The sequence below is a fragment of the Camellia sinensis genome, chromosome 10, assembly GCF_055761805.1.
Source record: "Camellia sinensis isolate YWXY chromosome 10, ASM5576180v1, whole genome shotgun sequence".
Lineage (NCBI taxonomy): Eukaryota > Viridiplantae > Streptophyta > Magnoliopsida > Ericales > Theaceae > Camellia > Camellia sinensis.
In genome coordinates this window covers 165,630,481-165,648,373 of record NC_138970.1, presented here as the reverse complement: position 1 = coordinate 165,648,373, position 17,893 = coordinate 165,630,481, and the positions used below count along the sequence as shown (strand labels likewise).

General features: G+C 31.8%; 1 protein-coding gene and 2 long non-coding RNA genes across 3 annotated transcripts; all 3 read left to right on the top strand.

Moving 5' to 3' along the window:
- Window positions 1-1,187: 1,187 nt before the first annotated feature.
- Window positions 1,188-1,776, top strand: LOC145801420 (uncharacterized). The gene is made up of 2 exons (XR_014342859.1): window positions 1,188-1,453; window positions 1,554-1,776. It is a non-coding gene; the product is annotated as an uncharacterized LOC145801420 (long non-coding RNA).
- A 182-nt stretch (window positions 1,777-1,958) lies between these two features.
- On the top strand, window positions 1,959-15,424 carry LOC145800837 (WAT1-related protein At5g40240-like). The gene is made up of 7 exons (XM_082890583.1): window positions 1,959-2,061; window positions 10,720-10,945; window positions 11,046-11,204; window positions 11,338-11,489; window positions 11,601-11,670; window positions 14,433-14,612; window positions 15,215-15,424. The coding sequence occupies exons 1-7, from the start codon at window positions 1,967-1,969 to the stop codon at window positions 15,422-15,424; spliced, it is 1,092 nt and encodes a 363-aa protein (XP_082746709.1). The 5' UTR covers window positions 1,959-1,966.
- A 268-nt stretch (window positions 15,425-15,692) lies between these two features.
- On the top strand, window positions 15,693-17,154 carry LOC114281669 (uncharacterized). The gene is made up of 3 exons (XR_014343435.1): window positions 15,693-15,817; window positions 15,982-16,041; window positions 17,087-17,154. It is a non-coding gene; the product is annotated as an uncharacterized LOC114281669 (long non-coding RNA).
- The last annotated feature ends 739 nt before the right edge of the window (window positions 17,155-17,893 follow it).

Below are 17,893 nucleotides of genomic sequence, written 5' to 3'. Positions count from 1 at the left end.
AGGAAGTGGCGGAGCGGACCTTGCTCGCCTTCTTTGGAGTTCCTTGGCCGAGCTGATCTTGCTCGCCAAGAGGGAAGTCGCCGAGCGGACCTTGCTCACCTTCCTTGGGGTTCCTTGTCGAAGAAAGTGGATCACCAAGCAAAAAGCCTAGCCTGGCCTTGAAATGTAATCCCAGTCACGCTAGCGCGGACGGAATTAAGGGGCAATTGAGAGGGAGATTTATGATCTAGTTTCGGCCAAACAAGATTGGGCCGAGGTATTTGGCTTCAAGATTGTGTCGTGGTTTTGCTCAGTAATGGCAAAGGGCCTGCGGAACCGAGCTACTTGGGCTCTTTGGTATGAAGGCCGGTCAAGTGAGAGCTCGGCTGAGACGTCCGCAGCCTAGAAAGGCTTCACGGTTCATGCGTTGCTCGGTCGGAAGGTGCGCACCCATAGCTCGGCATGAAGATTCGTGCCTGAAGCTCGGTAGGAAGGCCTTTGGTTGACTGGAATGACCAATCTCGTGCTCGGCGTCGCCGGAATGCGGTCGAGCACGGCTGAAACGAAGCTCGGTTATTGGAAGCACTTGGTCTTGAAGTGCAGTATGGCTGTTGGCAGCCGAGAAGCTGCAACCCGGCTGCCGAGCTCCCAATAGAGTGGGCTGGCAGTTGGGTTAGGTGATGTTCAGGGTGATTTGTGCTGACAGATGGGATAGCAGCACCAGGTGTCGAGAGACTAATGAGAGTAGATTTGGGGCGCAGAAGGTATATAAGCGGGTCTGCGCCCCCCATACGCGGACACACGAACATCTCTGTAAGGAATTTTTACACTCAAACACTCTCTCGCTTCTCTCTATCCATCCCAAGGTGTGTGCTAACTTGATTGTCGGAGGGTTTTTCCGGCCACACACCGCCGGGTAGCTCACCGTTACTTGCTCGCAGGTGATCGGACATCGACGGAGCTCGGAAGAAAGGAGTACGGGCTTGCCGGAATATTTGCACCCCGTACATTAACTTTTTAACTTTTTTGGTGAGTTTTTTTGATGACTTTCTCGTGGCTTTTTTTAGAAGAACTTAATAAAAGGTAAAAAAAAAACGGACTTTCTACTAAGTTCCCAAATTACTCCTTTATCTTTTTTATGATTAAAATAGTCCCAAACCCAACCAACCCAACCCAACCCAACCCTTCTTTCAAACGAAGCATTTGTTGTCCAGTATCAGAAAAGGTGTAGTCTTGGTTCCTTCTGTTCTCTGGAAGTCAAGAAGGTGTCTTCTTCACTTGTTTTAGAGAGAGAGAAAGAGATGTGGGCCGCAGGGATGATAGCAGTGATGGTGGGAATAGAGTGTATGGAAGCAGGTTCAAACACTTTAAGCAAAGCAACCATGACAAATGGAATGAGTGACTATGTATTTGTTGTCTATTCAAACTCCCTTGCTTTGCTCTTCATTCTTCCTTCTACTCTTATCTACCACAGGTCTCTCTCTCTCTCTCTCTCTCTCTCTCTCTCTCTCTCATGTTCATCACTTCTATCTCTTCAATAATCCCCCCATCTTTTTTGATTGATTAATTTGCAGGAAAAGACCATGCCCAAAACTTACTTTCTTGATTGTTTGTAGAATCTTCATCCTAGGCCTCCTCAGGTGTGAAATTACCCCATCTAAATTTGGTTTTCTTTGGAGTAAAGTATTTTAGTAATTTCACACATATAATCTGTAATTCTAATTATATGTATAATTTATGCAATTGAGAGGCACAACTATCCCTATATATGGTTTCTAATGCAACTCATTTTGATCATAGTAAAGGTATATTACGTGATTGAGGAAAGTGACTATCCTTGTATCTGATTTATAACTCAACTGGGGGGAATCCTTTGCAGATTTTAATGTATATTGAAAAGGTATATTATGTGATTGAGGAAAGTGACTATCCTTGTATCTGATTTATAACTCAACTGGGGGGAGGGGGGAATCCTTTGCAGATTTTAATGTATATTGGAATAGGGTATAGCTCTCCAACTATGGCCTCAGCAATGAATAGCCTCATCCCAGCCTTCACCTTCATACTTGCACTTGTGACCGGGTACTGTTCCTATTCCTGCTTTTTCATTTTCCTTTTTTCAATCACTCATTTTCTCCAACCAATTACCAAACGCCATGTGTCAATTATGGCTTGTCCTTTCTCTTTGTTTGATGGTGCTTGTGCTTTTTTGTGAGGCCTGCTTTTCATGTTCGTATTTCAATAATTTATTATTATTCTAATAGTTTTCAACTATGGTTCCCTTGTTTGAGATGGTGGCAACAACCTGTTAGGCATTATCCAATAAAGGTCTATTTGTTTGGACGGGTTAGATAAGAGGAATTATAATCTATTGAACGGTTAGTCTTAAGATATATTGGATAAATGAGGATTATAATCTATCGAATTGTTAGTCCTGTGATCTATTGTTCCTAGATTATTTGGGTAGATTAAATTTGTATTTTATGTTTGTTTAGTCATGGGATTGGATGTCTGGATTGGATTATTTTTAGTGAATTCAATGTTTGGTTGGATAGACTAGATAAAGATAAATGTTCAAAAGACTATTTTACTCTTGTAATTTATAATTTTTATTTAATATATAATTTTAAATTTGTAATCTATAATTTATAATTTAACAACACTAAAAAAAATTTAATTTATAAGATCATAATTTTTAATTTATTATTGTCAATTAAATTAAATTTATAATTTATATTTTTAATTTAATATATAATTTTATATTAGCAACACTAACAAAATAATTTTATTTAATATATAAATTTAATTTTTTAACAACACTAAAAAAATTTAATTTATAAGGCCATAATTTTTAATTTATTATTTTTAATTAAATTTAATTTATAATTTATACTTTATATTTTTAATTTAATATATAATTTTAAATTAACAACACTAAAAAAAAATTTATTTAATATATAAATTTTATTTTTAACAACACTAAAAAAATTATAAGCCCATAATTTATAATTTATTATTTTTAATTAAATTAAATTTATAATTTATATTTTTTATTTAATATATAATTTTAAATTAACAACACTAAAAAAATAATTTATAAATGTTTAAAAGATTATTTTATCCTTTTCTAATTATTTAATAAGTAATAGCATGCGGGTAAAATAGACATTTCACATGTTAGTCTCATGAGATACTAATCCCATGAAAATAATCTCACCTCCTTCCTTAGGATATAATAATCCCTCATATGAGGGATTAATAGTGTAAAAGAACAATTAATCCGGAGTAAAAAAATTGAACCAAACAATGAACTGTTAATCCGAATAGACTACCAATCCCATAGAATAATCCCTCAAAACAAACACACTCTAATTAAAATGACTTCATCATTCATTTAATTATGACGATAAATGATAATTCTAATTTTAATATATATTTTTCATAACTTTTTTTTTTAGTGAATTAAATGTAAGACTGAACTTCCTTTAAAAACAAAAAATATATAAGATTAAACATTTTAATAAAATAATTATTTTATTTTGATTTATTTTAATGAACTAAACATAACATTAACATAATAATCATGTATGGTTGCTTTTGTGCTAATGCTAAATAGGAGATCTTCCATTTAAATTTCTCTTGTTTGAATGATTCACACTTTTATTGTATTAAGTTAAGGAGATTCATCGTGTAATAGAGATGTTTTAACACAAAAACACAGTACAACTAGCATAATGGTGACTCGTATAGTTTAAAATTGGATTCTCTCTCTCTCTAATCTATTATTTGGAAAGTAGATTATAGGGGAACTATAGTAGATTGGACACACGTGGAATTTAGGCCCATTAGTCCATCATGGTTTCAATTTTAACAATCGTTGGTCATTGTATGAGATTATTTTTTAAAAAATAAAGTTAGATAGATTTGATATCATTTTTGTCCTAAAACAATAGGTAGCATATTTTTAAAAAACAAGTGATAAGTTTATAATTTTAAAGAAAATATGATTAAATCACATGTTTACTATTATCTAATCAATTAAAAAAATTCTTATTCTTAAATTATATATACAACAAAAATTGGAAGAGATTATTAGAGTTTATAGCTAGAGACAAATTTTCCACCTACTGCCTGTTTTTATCTTTTGTTCTTAAATGATGCCGGAAGAATCGTAGCATCTTTAAAGGTGGTTCCCACCATCCACAAAACAGCCAAGGTGAACAATTACTAATTGGAGGTGGCGGTGGATCCCAATCCATCTTTATAACAATACAATTTGAATAGTGGACAAGTTATACAATAGTTCATATAACTTATGTCGCTTTAGTTTTTGATTTTTTAATTGTGACATATTTGATTCTGAATTTTGAATCTTGTTCTAAATAAGAATAATTGAATATATAATTAAATTTTTCAAAGGAAAAATTATCAATTTGATAAAATATAAACTAATTTGATAAAAATAAATGTCAAACAAATATTTTTAAATTTTCAAAAATTATTTCTACCTACTAAAAATAAAATTATGTAAAATTAATAAATCCTTTAGACATTTATTTATTTTTTTACCAAATTAATTTTTATTTTGTATTTCGATGATGATCATGTAAAATTAATTTTAAAAAATTAATCATGTAATTTTTATTAATTTTACATAATTTTATCATTGGTGGATAAAAATAATTTTAAAAAAATAAAAAATATTTTTTTGACATTTATTTTTGTCAAATTAGTTTATATTTTATCAAATTGATGATTTTACCCTTGAAAAATCTAATGATATTTTCAATTGTCTTTATTTGGAACAAGTTCAAAATTCATGGTCAAATGTGTCATAATTGAAAAGTTGGGGACTAAAATGACACAAGTCCCAAACTATAGGGACTGTCAGTGTAATTAACCTTTGACTAATTTTAGTTCAAGTAATGTTAGAAATTTAAAAATTCTGTTAAAATTTTTGTTAAATGTTTTATATAGATGTGAGATTTATATCATGTAGGTGCTATAGTCATGTGAGATATTTAGTAAAAATTTTAATAATTTTTTTAAAATTTCTAACATTTTTATTTTGGTTGCATAGTCATAAGGTACTTTGATTTTAATGAATTGCTTGACCTCCTTTCTTATCTCATGGTACAATCTTCTTGCTGCGGAGACCCTTTCCTCTTTGGTCCACAGAGAAAAAAAAAGACTGATGCCAACAATTTATAACAATAGAAATGACTCACTAAGCGGGATCATTAACTAAAAATAATTTTATTTTAATAAAACGCAAGTATCTTCTGTCTTTCCTGTGTCTTTACACTTAAAAAAGTTACATTTTTTTTTTTTGAATTTTTTTCCTTAATATTTTTTTTTCGAAATTATGTTATTATTATTATTATTATTTTAAACTTTTCAGGTCTATTTGTATAAACAAATCTAAAAAGTTTAAAAAAAGAAAGAAAGAAAATCTAAAAAATCCAAAAAAAAGTCCACAAAAAAAAAGGGCACCCAAAAATGCTAACTATTTTTGGTTTTTTTTCTTTTTTCTTTTTTTCCAGGTACTTTTTTCAAAAAAAAAAAAAAAAAAACTTTTTTGGTCCGTCTAGTTAAATAGAATCCAAAAGTATAAACTAAAAAAAAAAAAAAAAAAAACACTAAATATGAAAAAAGCCAACAAAACCACTTTGCACAAAATATGTTTGAATTAATTACCTAAAAGTCTTATTTACAAATGTTATAGTAGTTTAGGTCCTATTTAAGATTTTTTGAACTAATAAATCTTATTTAGTAAAGTTGAGAATATTATCAGTTTTTCTCAATTTTTAAAACAAAGAACATTATTAATTTTGCATAGTAATGTTCTACATAATTGTTTTACTAACTGATGAAAAAAAAAGAGAGCATGAGATTAAACCTTTTTGCCCTTCAACTTATTGGTTTAATTCAACTATCTAATAAAATCGAAAATATTATCAATTTTTTCTAATTTTAAAACTGAAAATATCATCAATTTTTTTATTTTAAAAGTTTTTTCCCCTACTTTTACACATCAATATTCTATTATCATGCTCCATTATAGACACAAAATTTTCAGTTTTGCACAAAATTTTAATATAATTTTTTCAATTTTTTCAAAAAAAAAAAAATCAACTTGTTTGGTTTGGTTTCCAAAAAATATTTTTCAGAAAATTCATTTTTTTTATTTTCCGAATTTTCTTTTTGTTTTCAATGATTTTTTTAATATTTTTTGTTTTCAATGAATTTATTTTCCGCATTTTTTTTCAATTTTTTTATTTTCAATCAATTTTTTTTTTAATTTTTAGACACACATAACGTAAATACACTTAAAAAGTATAATATTTATGAAAATAATCTTTAAAAAATTCACTAAATATCAAAAATATAAATAAAAAAATACAAAAATTTAGTACGTTTTTCATATTTAAGTAAGGTGCATCTAAAAAAAATAAAAATTTGTTTAAAAATTTAAAAATATTAACTAAAAAAAACCCCCAAAAAACAAAAAACATAATTTTTAGAAAACTGAAATCCAACACTTTGTTTAATTTTTTTTTTTTTTTTGAACATAATTTTTTTGTTTTAATTTTTCAATTTGAAAGTTGATATTTTGAAGTTGAATAAAGCTCCGTAGCTCAAAAGTTTCAGGCTCGAGTGACCCGAAACTCAGTCAAAATGAGTCAAATATATTTTTGTCAATATTTTTTCTCTCCTCTCTATGTTTTACTTTCGACCTCTATCCTCCGAAGTCAAAACCCATTGCTGCTGCTCTCATCCTCTCAGCAGAATGCTCTATGATTATCATTTTTGGTTTGTTTTCTATTCAAAAAATGAATCATGCTTGGAACTTGGAAGATGCTAAGCCCGTTAATTAACCATAAACTTAGACCATGAGTTAGTCTTAGTCTAAACTCAAAGAAGTTAGCCCCCCAACAATTAAGAACTAGGAAATTTCAGGTATTTGAATCCTTTTTGTAAATACAGCAATCGATACAAGCACAGTCCAACTAAAAAAAAAATAGAGAAAATCAAACAGAAAAAACCCTTCCTTTTGTTCTTTACCGAAATCTCTACAAGAAGAAGATGATTAAAAAAGCAGAGTATAAAATAACTTCTGTATACTATTATTATCAGACTCAAATGAAAGCTTTACAATCTGAAGGAAACCCAAAAACAGAGATCTCATAAACGATCTCTGAGAACTCAAAACAAAAATAAAAGAATCAATTTCAATCTCCCCCCCAAAAAAAAGTACAAAGTCATTGAAGAAGCTTTAGCCGATGACAATCCCTCAATCCTCTATAGTCGCATAGCTCTTCCTCCCCATCAATCCACCATTCCTCTTCTTCCCTAAATTCGCATCCTGCCAGGTAAGAAGTACAAAGTCATTGAAGAAACTTTAGCTTTTGTTGGGGATGTACACGATGCAAGTCGTTTTGTTTCACTTGATAATCTTTATGGTTCCTATCCACAACCATTTGGATCCAGATCGGTGCTCAGCGGCGACACACAAATCTGTTACTCGCTCCTCTCACTGTTCCGCTACAAAGCTTTATCCCTGTTCTTATAGGTTACGAAGGAGACGGTGCTCCTCTCTCTCTATTCTCTGTTTTTTTCTTTTTCTCTTTTCAAATGAAATGTGTGGGTGTGAAAGTTGAGTTGAGCACACGCACACAGCAGATAAAAAATAAAATTCGGGCTACTCGAGCCACATAGTTTCGAGCTATGTAGCGGAGCTGTTTGAAGTTTTAAAAATCAAAACAAATATCAAATCATCATATTCCTTTATAGATAATCATAAATGATGAATAATCATTATTTGAAGGGCAATTCTAACTATTAAAAATTTAATGAGACTTTAAAATTTTAATTAAGAGAGTATAAATTCATAAATTAAATTTTATATTTAAATGTCCCTATATATTTTTACTTACAGTGCAATTACTTTAAAACTGCTTCACTGAAATGCTGTTTCCCAATGCAACTTATATATATTTCAAATCTTCTCAGAAATTAATCAGTATTGTGTTCGAAAAAGTTGTAGTTGACTTTTTTTTGTCCAGTCCCCAAATGCCCACTGAATTTAAATTTACTCCAAACGCTTTATTTTTTAATAATTTTGTAGACTACTTTTCAGGCCACCCAATTTTTTCCAAAACCAAAATGAAGGAGCCAAAATTGAGGCATCCAAATTTTGGGACACCGAGTGAACCCCTGTAATCTTTGAAGCTTCGACGGCTTCAACTACCGAGTGAACAATTTTCTTAATTTTTTTTTAATAAGTCCTATATTCTCTTATGTTGTGTTTGGTTGGGGGATTTGAGCAAGGATTTGGAAAGGGAAATGAAAAAGGTAAGTGAAATGTGAATAAATCATGCCTATATTTCACATAGTTTCACACACCTTTTCCCTTTCCCTTTTCAAATCCCTCCGTAAATCCCCCAACCAAACACAGCATTAAAGTTTTTATTAATAGTCCTATTAACACGTAAATCATCCTTTTAACACGTTGCTCGGCCCTATTTATTGTTAGAAGTGTCAAAAGTGAGATCGAACTTTATACATTAAGTATTTGTTAATTTAGAGCGAAAGTGTATTACAATGAAGATGCTAAAAGTGTTTTAAAATGTGTCCCCCCTGGGCCTTTGTTAAACCACTGGCCACAATTAATATTGCAGATAGCATCTAACACCATTGGCATTTACTTTAAAAGATACACGGGAGAGAAAGAGGTTATATTTTCTGTTAAACTAATTTAACAACTAACACACCGTTTACATATTCCGTTAAAGATGCTCTAACATTTGATATGGCTATAAATAATATAGCAACTTGGGTAAAACAGAGAATTCAATGCAACATGGTAGTGGAGCTGCTAAAATTTGATATTGTTATATCTTGTGCCAAATTTAGTAAGGTTTGGATGATTTGGCAAAAGTCTTCTCTCTTGATGAGCTAACAAATGTATTTGTATTTGGTTTTTGTGAAAAAATAAAAGAAATAACATTTCTCCTATACAGTGGTGGAGCCACAATGGGTCCAAGGGATTACGTGCCCCCCTTAGGTTTTGAAATAATAATTTTTTTTTTTTTTTGTAAACATAAAGAAAATATTTTAAATAAAAAAAATTGTAAAATATTATTTAGAGTGAAATATCAATGACATTTTTAAAATTATGAGAATAGTAATGGTTGTTTTTTTTATTAAAAATAAAGATATTGCGATTAATCATATTATTATTTATGAAAATTTCAATACAATGGTGATGTATATCATTATTGACATACAATTATAATTAATCTTAATGAAGATATGAAATTTATTGAATAGTTAGATACATGTAACATTTGGGTTCATCCTCTATGTGTTTTTTCACTATTGGTTTGTGATACCATATGTCAATGATAACGTAGTATTACTATTATATTGATTTTTTACTGAAATTTTGATATATATATATATATATATATCTCTTGAAGTTAATCGTAAAAATTTATGTGAAATATTTTTGTAAAAATTGTCAATGTTATAGTTAATAAGTGTCCCTCTGATTTAATTTCTTGACTCCGCTACTACTCCTATATATTGGCTTCGTTTGGGAAGTTACTATTTTAGTAGGCTAAAATTTTTGTGTTTGAGAAGATAATTGGATTTTTTTATGGTTGGATGTGATGTTTGTGAAAGAAAAAGTGAAATGATTATGGGTTTGATGTGATATTTTGTCTTATTAGCTATTTTAGCCTATTTTGTCTTTTTGTGAATTTAACCTAAATTAGGCTATTTTTTTTCGTCCCAAACTTTGAAGTGTGATTGTCATATTTTGGCATATTGGATGGTGTTTTGAGAAGTTGGTAAAAAATTGACTTTTTAGTTTTTTGACTTTTTTAGTGGCTTTTTTAGCAAAAAAAACTGGCTAAAAAAATTGACTTTTTTGTCTAAAAAAGCTAAAAAGCCAAAAAATTCACTTTTTATTGATGTTCCCAAAAGTTGGCTTAAAATTTGACTTTAGGGTGACATTTGGGCAATTTCAACATTCGAGATTCTCTTGGCAACAATGTTAGGTCCACATAAATCATTGAGTGTCATAAATTCATTTTACATGTAAACCCTACAATACTTGAGTTAAATCTGAACCACACAAATTCTGTACACATACCTTTTTTGTTCTCTTAAGCATTGCTTATGAGTTAGGACTTCATTATATTGGTCTATTATTCACTTAGGAATCACTCATGAATTATTATGCATTCATGTATCATGGTAATCTCTTTAGCGGATGCATGAGATTAATGTAGTTAGTTTTGTGTTTAATGACAATCTTTAGGAAGAATTTCCCTTTTGTTTTTTGTCAATGTAAAAAAAGTACGTAATCTTCTTTTGTCTCTCTCTTTTTTTTTAATTTATTTAATGTGAAGAAAAAAGAAAAATGCACATAATTCTCGTTTGATAGAACTTTATTGTCAATATTGAACGCATATAGTTTAGCTCTCTGAATAAATCTTGTGTTTGCCACTGGTAGAGGACTCGACTTGGTGCGATTGGATGCTTGATGGAATTAGTACTAGTTAAAACCTATCAATTAATAAAATTATTAATTAAGATACATAGCTACCTAGTTTTCCTTGCCTCCACATTGTGATTAACCCCAACAACATAGAATCTAGCTTTGTGAACTTCAACTAGAAAGAATTTAAATGTTCATCTAATTCACGTTGAATCAAATGGGTATTTTTTCAGGATGGAAAAGCTGGACTTAAAAGTTCAGAGCAGTCAGGTCAAGTCCATTGGCACCATTTTATCAATCACAGGAGCATACATTGTAGTTTTTTACCACGGGCCACCAATCTTGTTCTCTCGACCTCTACCTAACCTTCATTCGTTCTCTGTGTCACTGCAATCTAATTGGATCGTTGGAGGCTTTCTCCTTGCAACATCCAGCTTCTTGATTTTATTACTATATATTGTGTAGGTAGAGCTTGTCAAAAGTCTTTATAACTCCTATTACAATGTTAAAAAATAAAAAATTAAAAAATAAAAAAAAATTAATCATTCCGTGTCATCAGACGTGGATCATCAAAGACCACCATGCAGAGATGGTGGTAACGCTTTTTGGATGTATCTTTGTGACAATCCTATCAGCCATAGTTGCTTTGATTGTAGAAAGGGATCCAAATGCTTGGACACTAAAACCCGATGTGGAGTTGATAACTATTGTCTACTCGGTAAGAATAACAATCAACCTGTTTTGTCAAAGGTTGTGTCTAAATATTAGCATATATTTATATATATATATATATATATATTTTTGGGGGGGTAAAAACTAACAATTTGCTATAATTGTGAATTAAAATCTAGGCAGTTTTTATGGTTTCAATTCGGAGTGTGATTTATGCATGGGTTTGTCGCATAAAGGGCCCTGTCTTTGTTTCGACGTTTAGACCACTGGGGATGGCCTTCGCAGTTTTCATGGGGGTTACTTTTCTGAAAAATACTCTCCATATTGGAAGGTCAGTTTTTTTTTTTTTTTTAAATAAATAAAAATGACAAAAGAAGAAGAGAAAATTAGATAAGTTTGGGAAAAAATGAAAAACATGGTTTATTTTTTATGCTATGTGTAGTGTAATTGGAGCAGTGATAATAGCTCTTGGCCTAGATGCTGTGATGTGGGGAAAAGCCAATGAAGTCCAGGTCATTGAAGGAAACAACAATGATTTAGACCACTAAAAAATACATCACTAATAGCACTAATACATTGGAAATGACAAAAAAAAAATAATAAAAAAATAAAAACAAGGCATAGAAAGTGGGCGGGGCCCACTGTCACATCATTAGTGCTCCCTTTAGTGATTCCCTTTTAATGCTCCCAAGCATTTTTCTTGAAGAAAATGTCATCTCTAGGGTTGGCTCATCGTGGATAAAGTCCCCCTCTTGCAAAACATGGACAAGTTAGTTTTCAGCCACTAGTGAAATTACAATTCTACTCCTCATGGGTTAAAATGTACTAAATGAGTGAAGTTGTAAATATTTTTAAATTGAATGGGGATAGTTTGGTCATTTTATTATGATTTGACATCATAAACAAATATTAATAAAAAAGTCAAAAGTAACTTTTTACTAACTTTTCAAATCATTTGTCTAAAAAAGTCAAAAACTTGATTAAAAGTCAAAAAAATTAATTTTTACCATCCTTTCGAAATAGATCATAATATAATATTATTTCTTGCTCCTAATTTACTTCCATCAGACCTTCATCGAGTGAGGATGGTACATAAGGTACTTAGGTCAAGTTTGGGATACTTAAAAAAAGTCAAAAAGTCAAAAAGTTACTTAAAAAGTTAAAAAGTTAACACTCACTATAAGAAATTGCACTTTTGGCAACTACTTTTGGCGACACAGTGATCAATTTCGTTGGTAAAAGTATACCTTTACCAACGCAATTTGCTATCGTCGCTAAAAAAGCATAACATTCTTTTAGCACCAAAATTTTTGGTTGGCGCCAAAATTTTAGAACTTTTAGCTACGAGACTTATGTTTTAACAACACAATGAGCGTTGCTATTAGTGTGCATTCTTTTGGCGATGACAAGTTGGCGTGGGCAAAGAGTTAACCATTTAGCGACGATAACACTATTCATCGGTAAAAGTTTTGCTAGTGGAATGATGTGATTTAGTGATTTGTATTTTTTATTACAATTTTTCAAAAAGTTTTAAATATTCGAATTACTGAATTATAAAATTAAAATGATCATTGAATTAGATCACAAAATGAACGGATTAACACTACAACAAAACTAAGTTTTTACGGCTTCACATCAACGACATACAGTAAATGCAAGCCGTGGTTTCTCATTTTTACGATTTACTTTTTTTGCATGTCGTAAATAATTTTCCAATCACGACATGTCTATTGCGTAGGTCGTGAATGCTAATAATGATGATTTTTTAACACTTGCAATGTTAGTCGTAAATAATAAAGTTTTTTATGACATGCATATAGCATGCCGTTAATAGATTAACTATACACGACACATGTATGTTAGCTGTTAAATATATTTCACTTTTTACGGCGCATAATTTATGTCATGAATAATATGACAAAAACATAGACGCCAAAGTAAAAAAAAAAAAAATTAGGCGCCAAACACTAAAATACATATTAAAAAAAAAAAGTCAAATACATTCAACTCTTGGGCTTTTTATAATCAAAAGAACTAGGGTTCGTCAAAAGGCAGAGAGTGACCGACCGTAACCCTTGCTCCACCATTATTGCTCTTTCTGTAGTGAGAAACAAAGGCAAAGGCAAAATCAAAAGCCCCATCACAATTTTGAACCATCGAATTGCCTTCCTCTAAATCCCTCAAATGCGTCCATCAATCGCTTACTCTATAGTTTTTCCAGTCGACAAGATGACCGAATCGACATGTCGAAGTACCAAGAAGCTTTTGCGAAGAGGATGGCCACGGCTGGTCTCAAATCTCATCACCGTATCGGTCTCTCTCTCCATACTCTCTTCTATTTGTTTGAGTCTTTTTTTTTTCCACAAATATTTAGATTTGTTGAGTTTATTTGTTTTCATTTTCATGGGTGAATTGGATTCTGGACTGTTAAATTTCACCAATCGTTGGGCTGATGTTGATGACTAGGGCTACCGCTACAGTTTCTCTGTTGCTGTATTTGTGTTGTCTAGGTTGTCTCCGCACTGTGCTGCCTTTGTGTTTGTTGAATTGGCCTTTTGTGGCTTGTTTATCTCATTTGCTGGTTGTAGTTTTCTTTTTGTTGTTGGTTGCTTTGTGTAAGACCCCTATCCTCTGCTGGACATGGTTCTTGAACAATATTTTGTTCGGTTTGCTCTGTGTGGTGCCTATGCTCAATGAAGATGGTTGAAGGCAGGTTTTGTTAGATAGTTTGTTAATTTTTTTCCCTTGTTTTAGATGTTTTTTTTGTTGGCTGTTGTTGTGTGGCTTTGCTTCCGCGGTTTCGTTACATGTGGCTTCTTAGCTGTTGTGTTGTGTGGGTAGGGCCTGGGGCATGCCCCTTGTAAACTTGTAAATTTTTCTGTTCTATTTTAGTCTTATTCACCCAAATTTTTTTTTTTTCACCAATTGAAGCCAATTAGTTGTTCGCATTAGGCAATACCAGTGAGATTTTACTTCATTCTTTCCAAATGACCTAAATATGAGCAAATATCAAAATGAGGAATCAGTAAAAATTGAGTATTTTCCTCAGCTACTCCATTTGGTAATTGGGAAACAGAGGATAGTCTATAAAAACCAAATCTTGAATCTTTTTTTTCTTCTATATTTTCTGAAATAATTTTTAGCTTTCACTGTGAATATTTCTTCTCCTCCTAAGTAGTTGCAACCTGCAAGGCAGTTCTATTATATTGAACAATTCTTGACCAAGATGAAATCATATTTTCAGATTCTAACTGCTCCAAATTTTTCTTGTTAGGTGAATATGAGCATTGCAATACTTCCATTGTCACAGGAGTTTAACTGGAACAGTGCAACAGTTGGTCTCATTCACTCTTCCTTTTTCTGGGGCTATTCTCTCACTCAGATTGACTCAAACATTGGCAGTTTTATTGCAATACTTCCAATGTCACAGGAGTTTAACTGGAACAGTGCAACAGTTGGTCTCATTCACTTTTCCTTTTTCTAGGGCTATCTCCTCACTCAGGTTGACTCAAACATTGGTAGTTTTTGCTTTTTAGAAAAGGCAATTTTAGAATTTATGTTAAACTCCATAAAAGTGCTTTTTCTAACTTCCACCACCCACATATATGGTTCTAAGGGGTTTAAAATTGTTATTTTTTTTTTCACTAACTCAGAACTAGCAATTGGTTCTAATCTTCAAATGTCATTTATATGTTGTATCAACCCTGATACTTGGACTTTTAGAATTGTAATGCAGATATATCTAGCGTGCACACACATACTCACACTACCCTTCTTGTTTATCACCTATAGTGGGTCTTGGTCCTTTTATCGAGGAATAATTAACTGTCACGATTTTGAATCTGTATGTCTCTGGCTGTCATCATCTAAGCCAGTGGTTGAAATTGTAATCCACACACTTTGGTGATTGTACATTTGAAATAGTGATCAACTCTTCATTGCTCTTGATGAGATATTGTCCTTCCATGTAATTTTTTGTTTTATTGAAGGTCAAAACTTAATTCTTGCCATCCTTCTTTACTAACTGCATTTTGTTTATATTTCTTTGGCAAATAGATTCTTGGAGATATCTGGGCAGATAAAATTAGTGGGAAACTAGTATTGGGTTTTGGAGTGATCTGGTGGTCAGCTACAACAGTTTTGACACCTATTGCTGCCAGAGTTGGGCTTCCTTTCTTGCTTGTCATGTGTGCCTTTATGGGGATTGGTGAGGTTAGCCTATTCTTATGCTTCTTTGAGGTGCTTTTATGGTTTACTGGACTATGATGAGCTTCACATTCCCGTGTTTCATCCTTCAATTTGGGGTTTCTTCCAAGTACTCTTCAACCATCTCCAGAAACCATGGTTTTTTTGTCTTCTCCACCAACAAAAGAAGATATAGTACACCTAAACCCTTATTGTCTCAACAGGTAACAAATTTTTACAAACCTAAATGTATGCATGAGTGACTACATACGTATACACAAACAAATTCAGAGGATTGTGAGTTTTGTTTCTGACTTATGTATCTGTATATTAATCAGTGGGTAGTCAAGTGAAGCAGAGTTACTGGTGGTGGTTGGCGGTGGAGCAGCAGGAATTTATGGAGCAATTAGGGCTAAAACCATTGCACCAAATCTGAATGTGGTTGTTATTGAAAAGGGGAAGCCCTTGTCAAAGGTTTGTTTTGTTTTTGGAGTGTATATATTTGGGTTATTGTGCATAGTTAGATAATTAGAACACTATTGAATTTTTTGTGTAACTTAAAACAATATTCATTTGTTCAGTTAGTAAATTATATGTGTTTGTAATTTTGCTGAAGTAAATGATTTTCTATTTGGAAGTTTAAAATTTCTGGAGGTGGCCGATGCAATGTGACAAATGGGCATTGTAGTGACAATTTGGTGAGCATTTTTATGTTTCAAATTTACTATGTCTACACATACATTTCTGTAATGTGAATTTGTTATTTAATGAGACCATTATGGTTATAACTAATTCTTGAACATCATATAGTTCTTTGAGTTTAATAATGGGCCTAGAGTCCTTTTGATTTTAAAAAAAATATCATTTTGGCTTATATGTAGTCCATGCCACCAGAGTAATTTTGTGAAGCCTGTTTGTATTACTTGATATGTATAAAGAATAAACATTTGTTATCTTGTTGAGGACTTTAGCCAAGCACTCCATGCTTTGTCCAGTTTTTGATCAGCTCTTATATGGTGGGTTGAACTCTCACTTGATGGCAGTTTTGCCCTTGATTGAAAGGAAAAATGTCTACTGCATTTGACTTTCTTAAAGTGATTCAACTGATATCAAACGCTTGTTCTATTTTTCTTTTTGCTGACTTGATCAATATCTGGATCCTGTGTTAGTATTGTATTCTCAATTTTTATTTATCAATTTTATTTATTTATTTTTATTGTAATCTCAATTTCTCTCGTGCCATAATCTTAAGGCTATATGTTTTATATATAGAGATTACTCAGCTTGTCATTGTTTTCTTTGACGTGGAATAAGATGTACATCAGTGGGAAGAGTGTAGAAAATCATTACTGCGAGATCCTGGGCTCCCCAGTTCTAGCTTTGGATTTTCACATGGGTTTCTCACACTAGAGGTTATGACATTTTTTGGCCCATGTTGGGCTTTGGTGGAGTATCTTTAAATTGAAGTAGCTATGATTAAGACAAAAAGGAAATTAAATAATCCAATGATTTTTTTGAATATTCTTGACTTTGAAGTTCCCCTGTTATCTTACATGCTAAATGAAACCAAAATACAAAATAATTTCACTAAATAGCTTGTTTTAATTGCATGGATTGAACTCAATCTGCCCTCTTTAGTTGCCTTTGTGTATATATATTTTAATTTCTATAAATAAAGTATTCAGTTTAGCTGAAGTGTCTTACGTAATCATATGATGTTCATAATGCTGACTTTCTGAATAGATTTTGGCAGAACATTATCCTAGGGGTAATAAGGAACTAGGCTCTTTCTTCAGTATGCATGGTCCCAAGGATACCATGTCCTAGTTTTCTGATCTTGGGGTGAAACTGAAGGTCATCTAGAAACTACACACTTTTGCTTTCTTTCTTCTACTTCATTTATGCTGTTAATGTTTTCTTTTACAATATCATGAATTGGCTTCAGTCATTTATGCTTAGAATCAAGTGTTACCATTCTGGTGTCAGACTGAGGATGATGGAAGGGTATTTCCAATCAGTAACAACTCATCTTCTGTAGTCGATTGCCTTTTGTCAGAAGCAAAGCAAAGGGAGGTATGTATTTGTATTAACTATTGCATGTACCGTCTGTGTACTTCTCGTACTATATTTATTTTCATAGTTCAATTTATTTATCTTTTTCGGTAGATGCTGTTTGGACCCTTTTTTCCACCAAACCTCAGTCAACCAATCCTAACATATGAGTTAATTTAAAGGTTTGAACTGTCAGATGGTTAGGTTTCCTAATCAGGCACTTTGATAATACCTTTCTTAAGGCAGCCATTGGTGCCAAGTTCAAATATTGCATATAAATTCTATTATTTAGCGTTAATATACATACATATATTAGTGAATGTGAAAGATGAAACTCATCATGGAATACGTGTATTTTTTTTTGTTTGGTGCGACTTACTGGGGTTGCTTTTGATTTTTAGTTATTTATATTTTTGAAAATTTGTGGCAACATAGGTCCACAATTGATTGTTGCGGCATGGGAAACAACAAGGACTATCTGTTTAGTAATTGATTGGT

What these genes read in the sequence shown, in the direction of transcription:
- LOC145800837 (XM_082890583.1), top strand. Translation starts at nt 1,967, where the DNA reads ATGTATATTGGAATAGGGTATAGCTCTCCAACTATGGCCTCAGCAATG. An exon ending in ATACTTGCACTTGTGACCGG is followed by an intron (nt 2,062 to 10,719) that starts GTACTGTTCCTA and finishes GTATTTTTTCAG; the next exon opens with GATGGAAAAGCTGGACTTAA. An exon ending in GAAAAGCCAATGAAGTCCAG is followed by an intron (nt 11,671 to 14,432) that starts GTCATTGAAGGA and finishes TTTTCTTGTTAG; the next exon opens with GTGAATATGAGCATTGCAAT.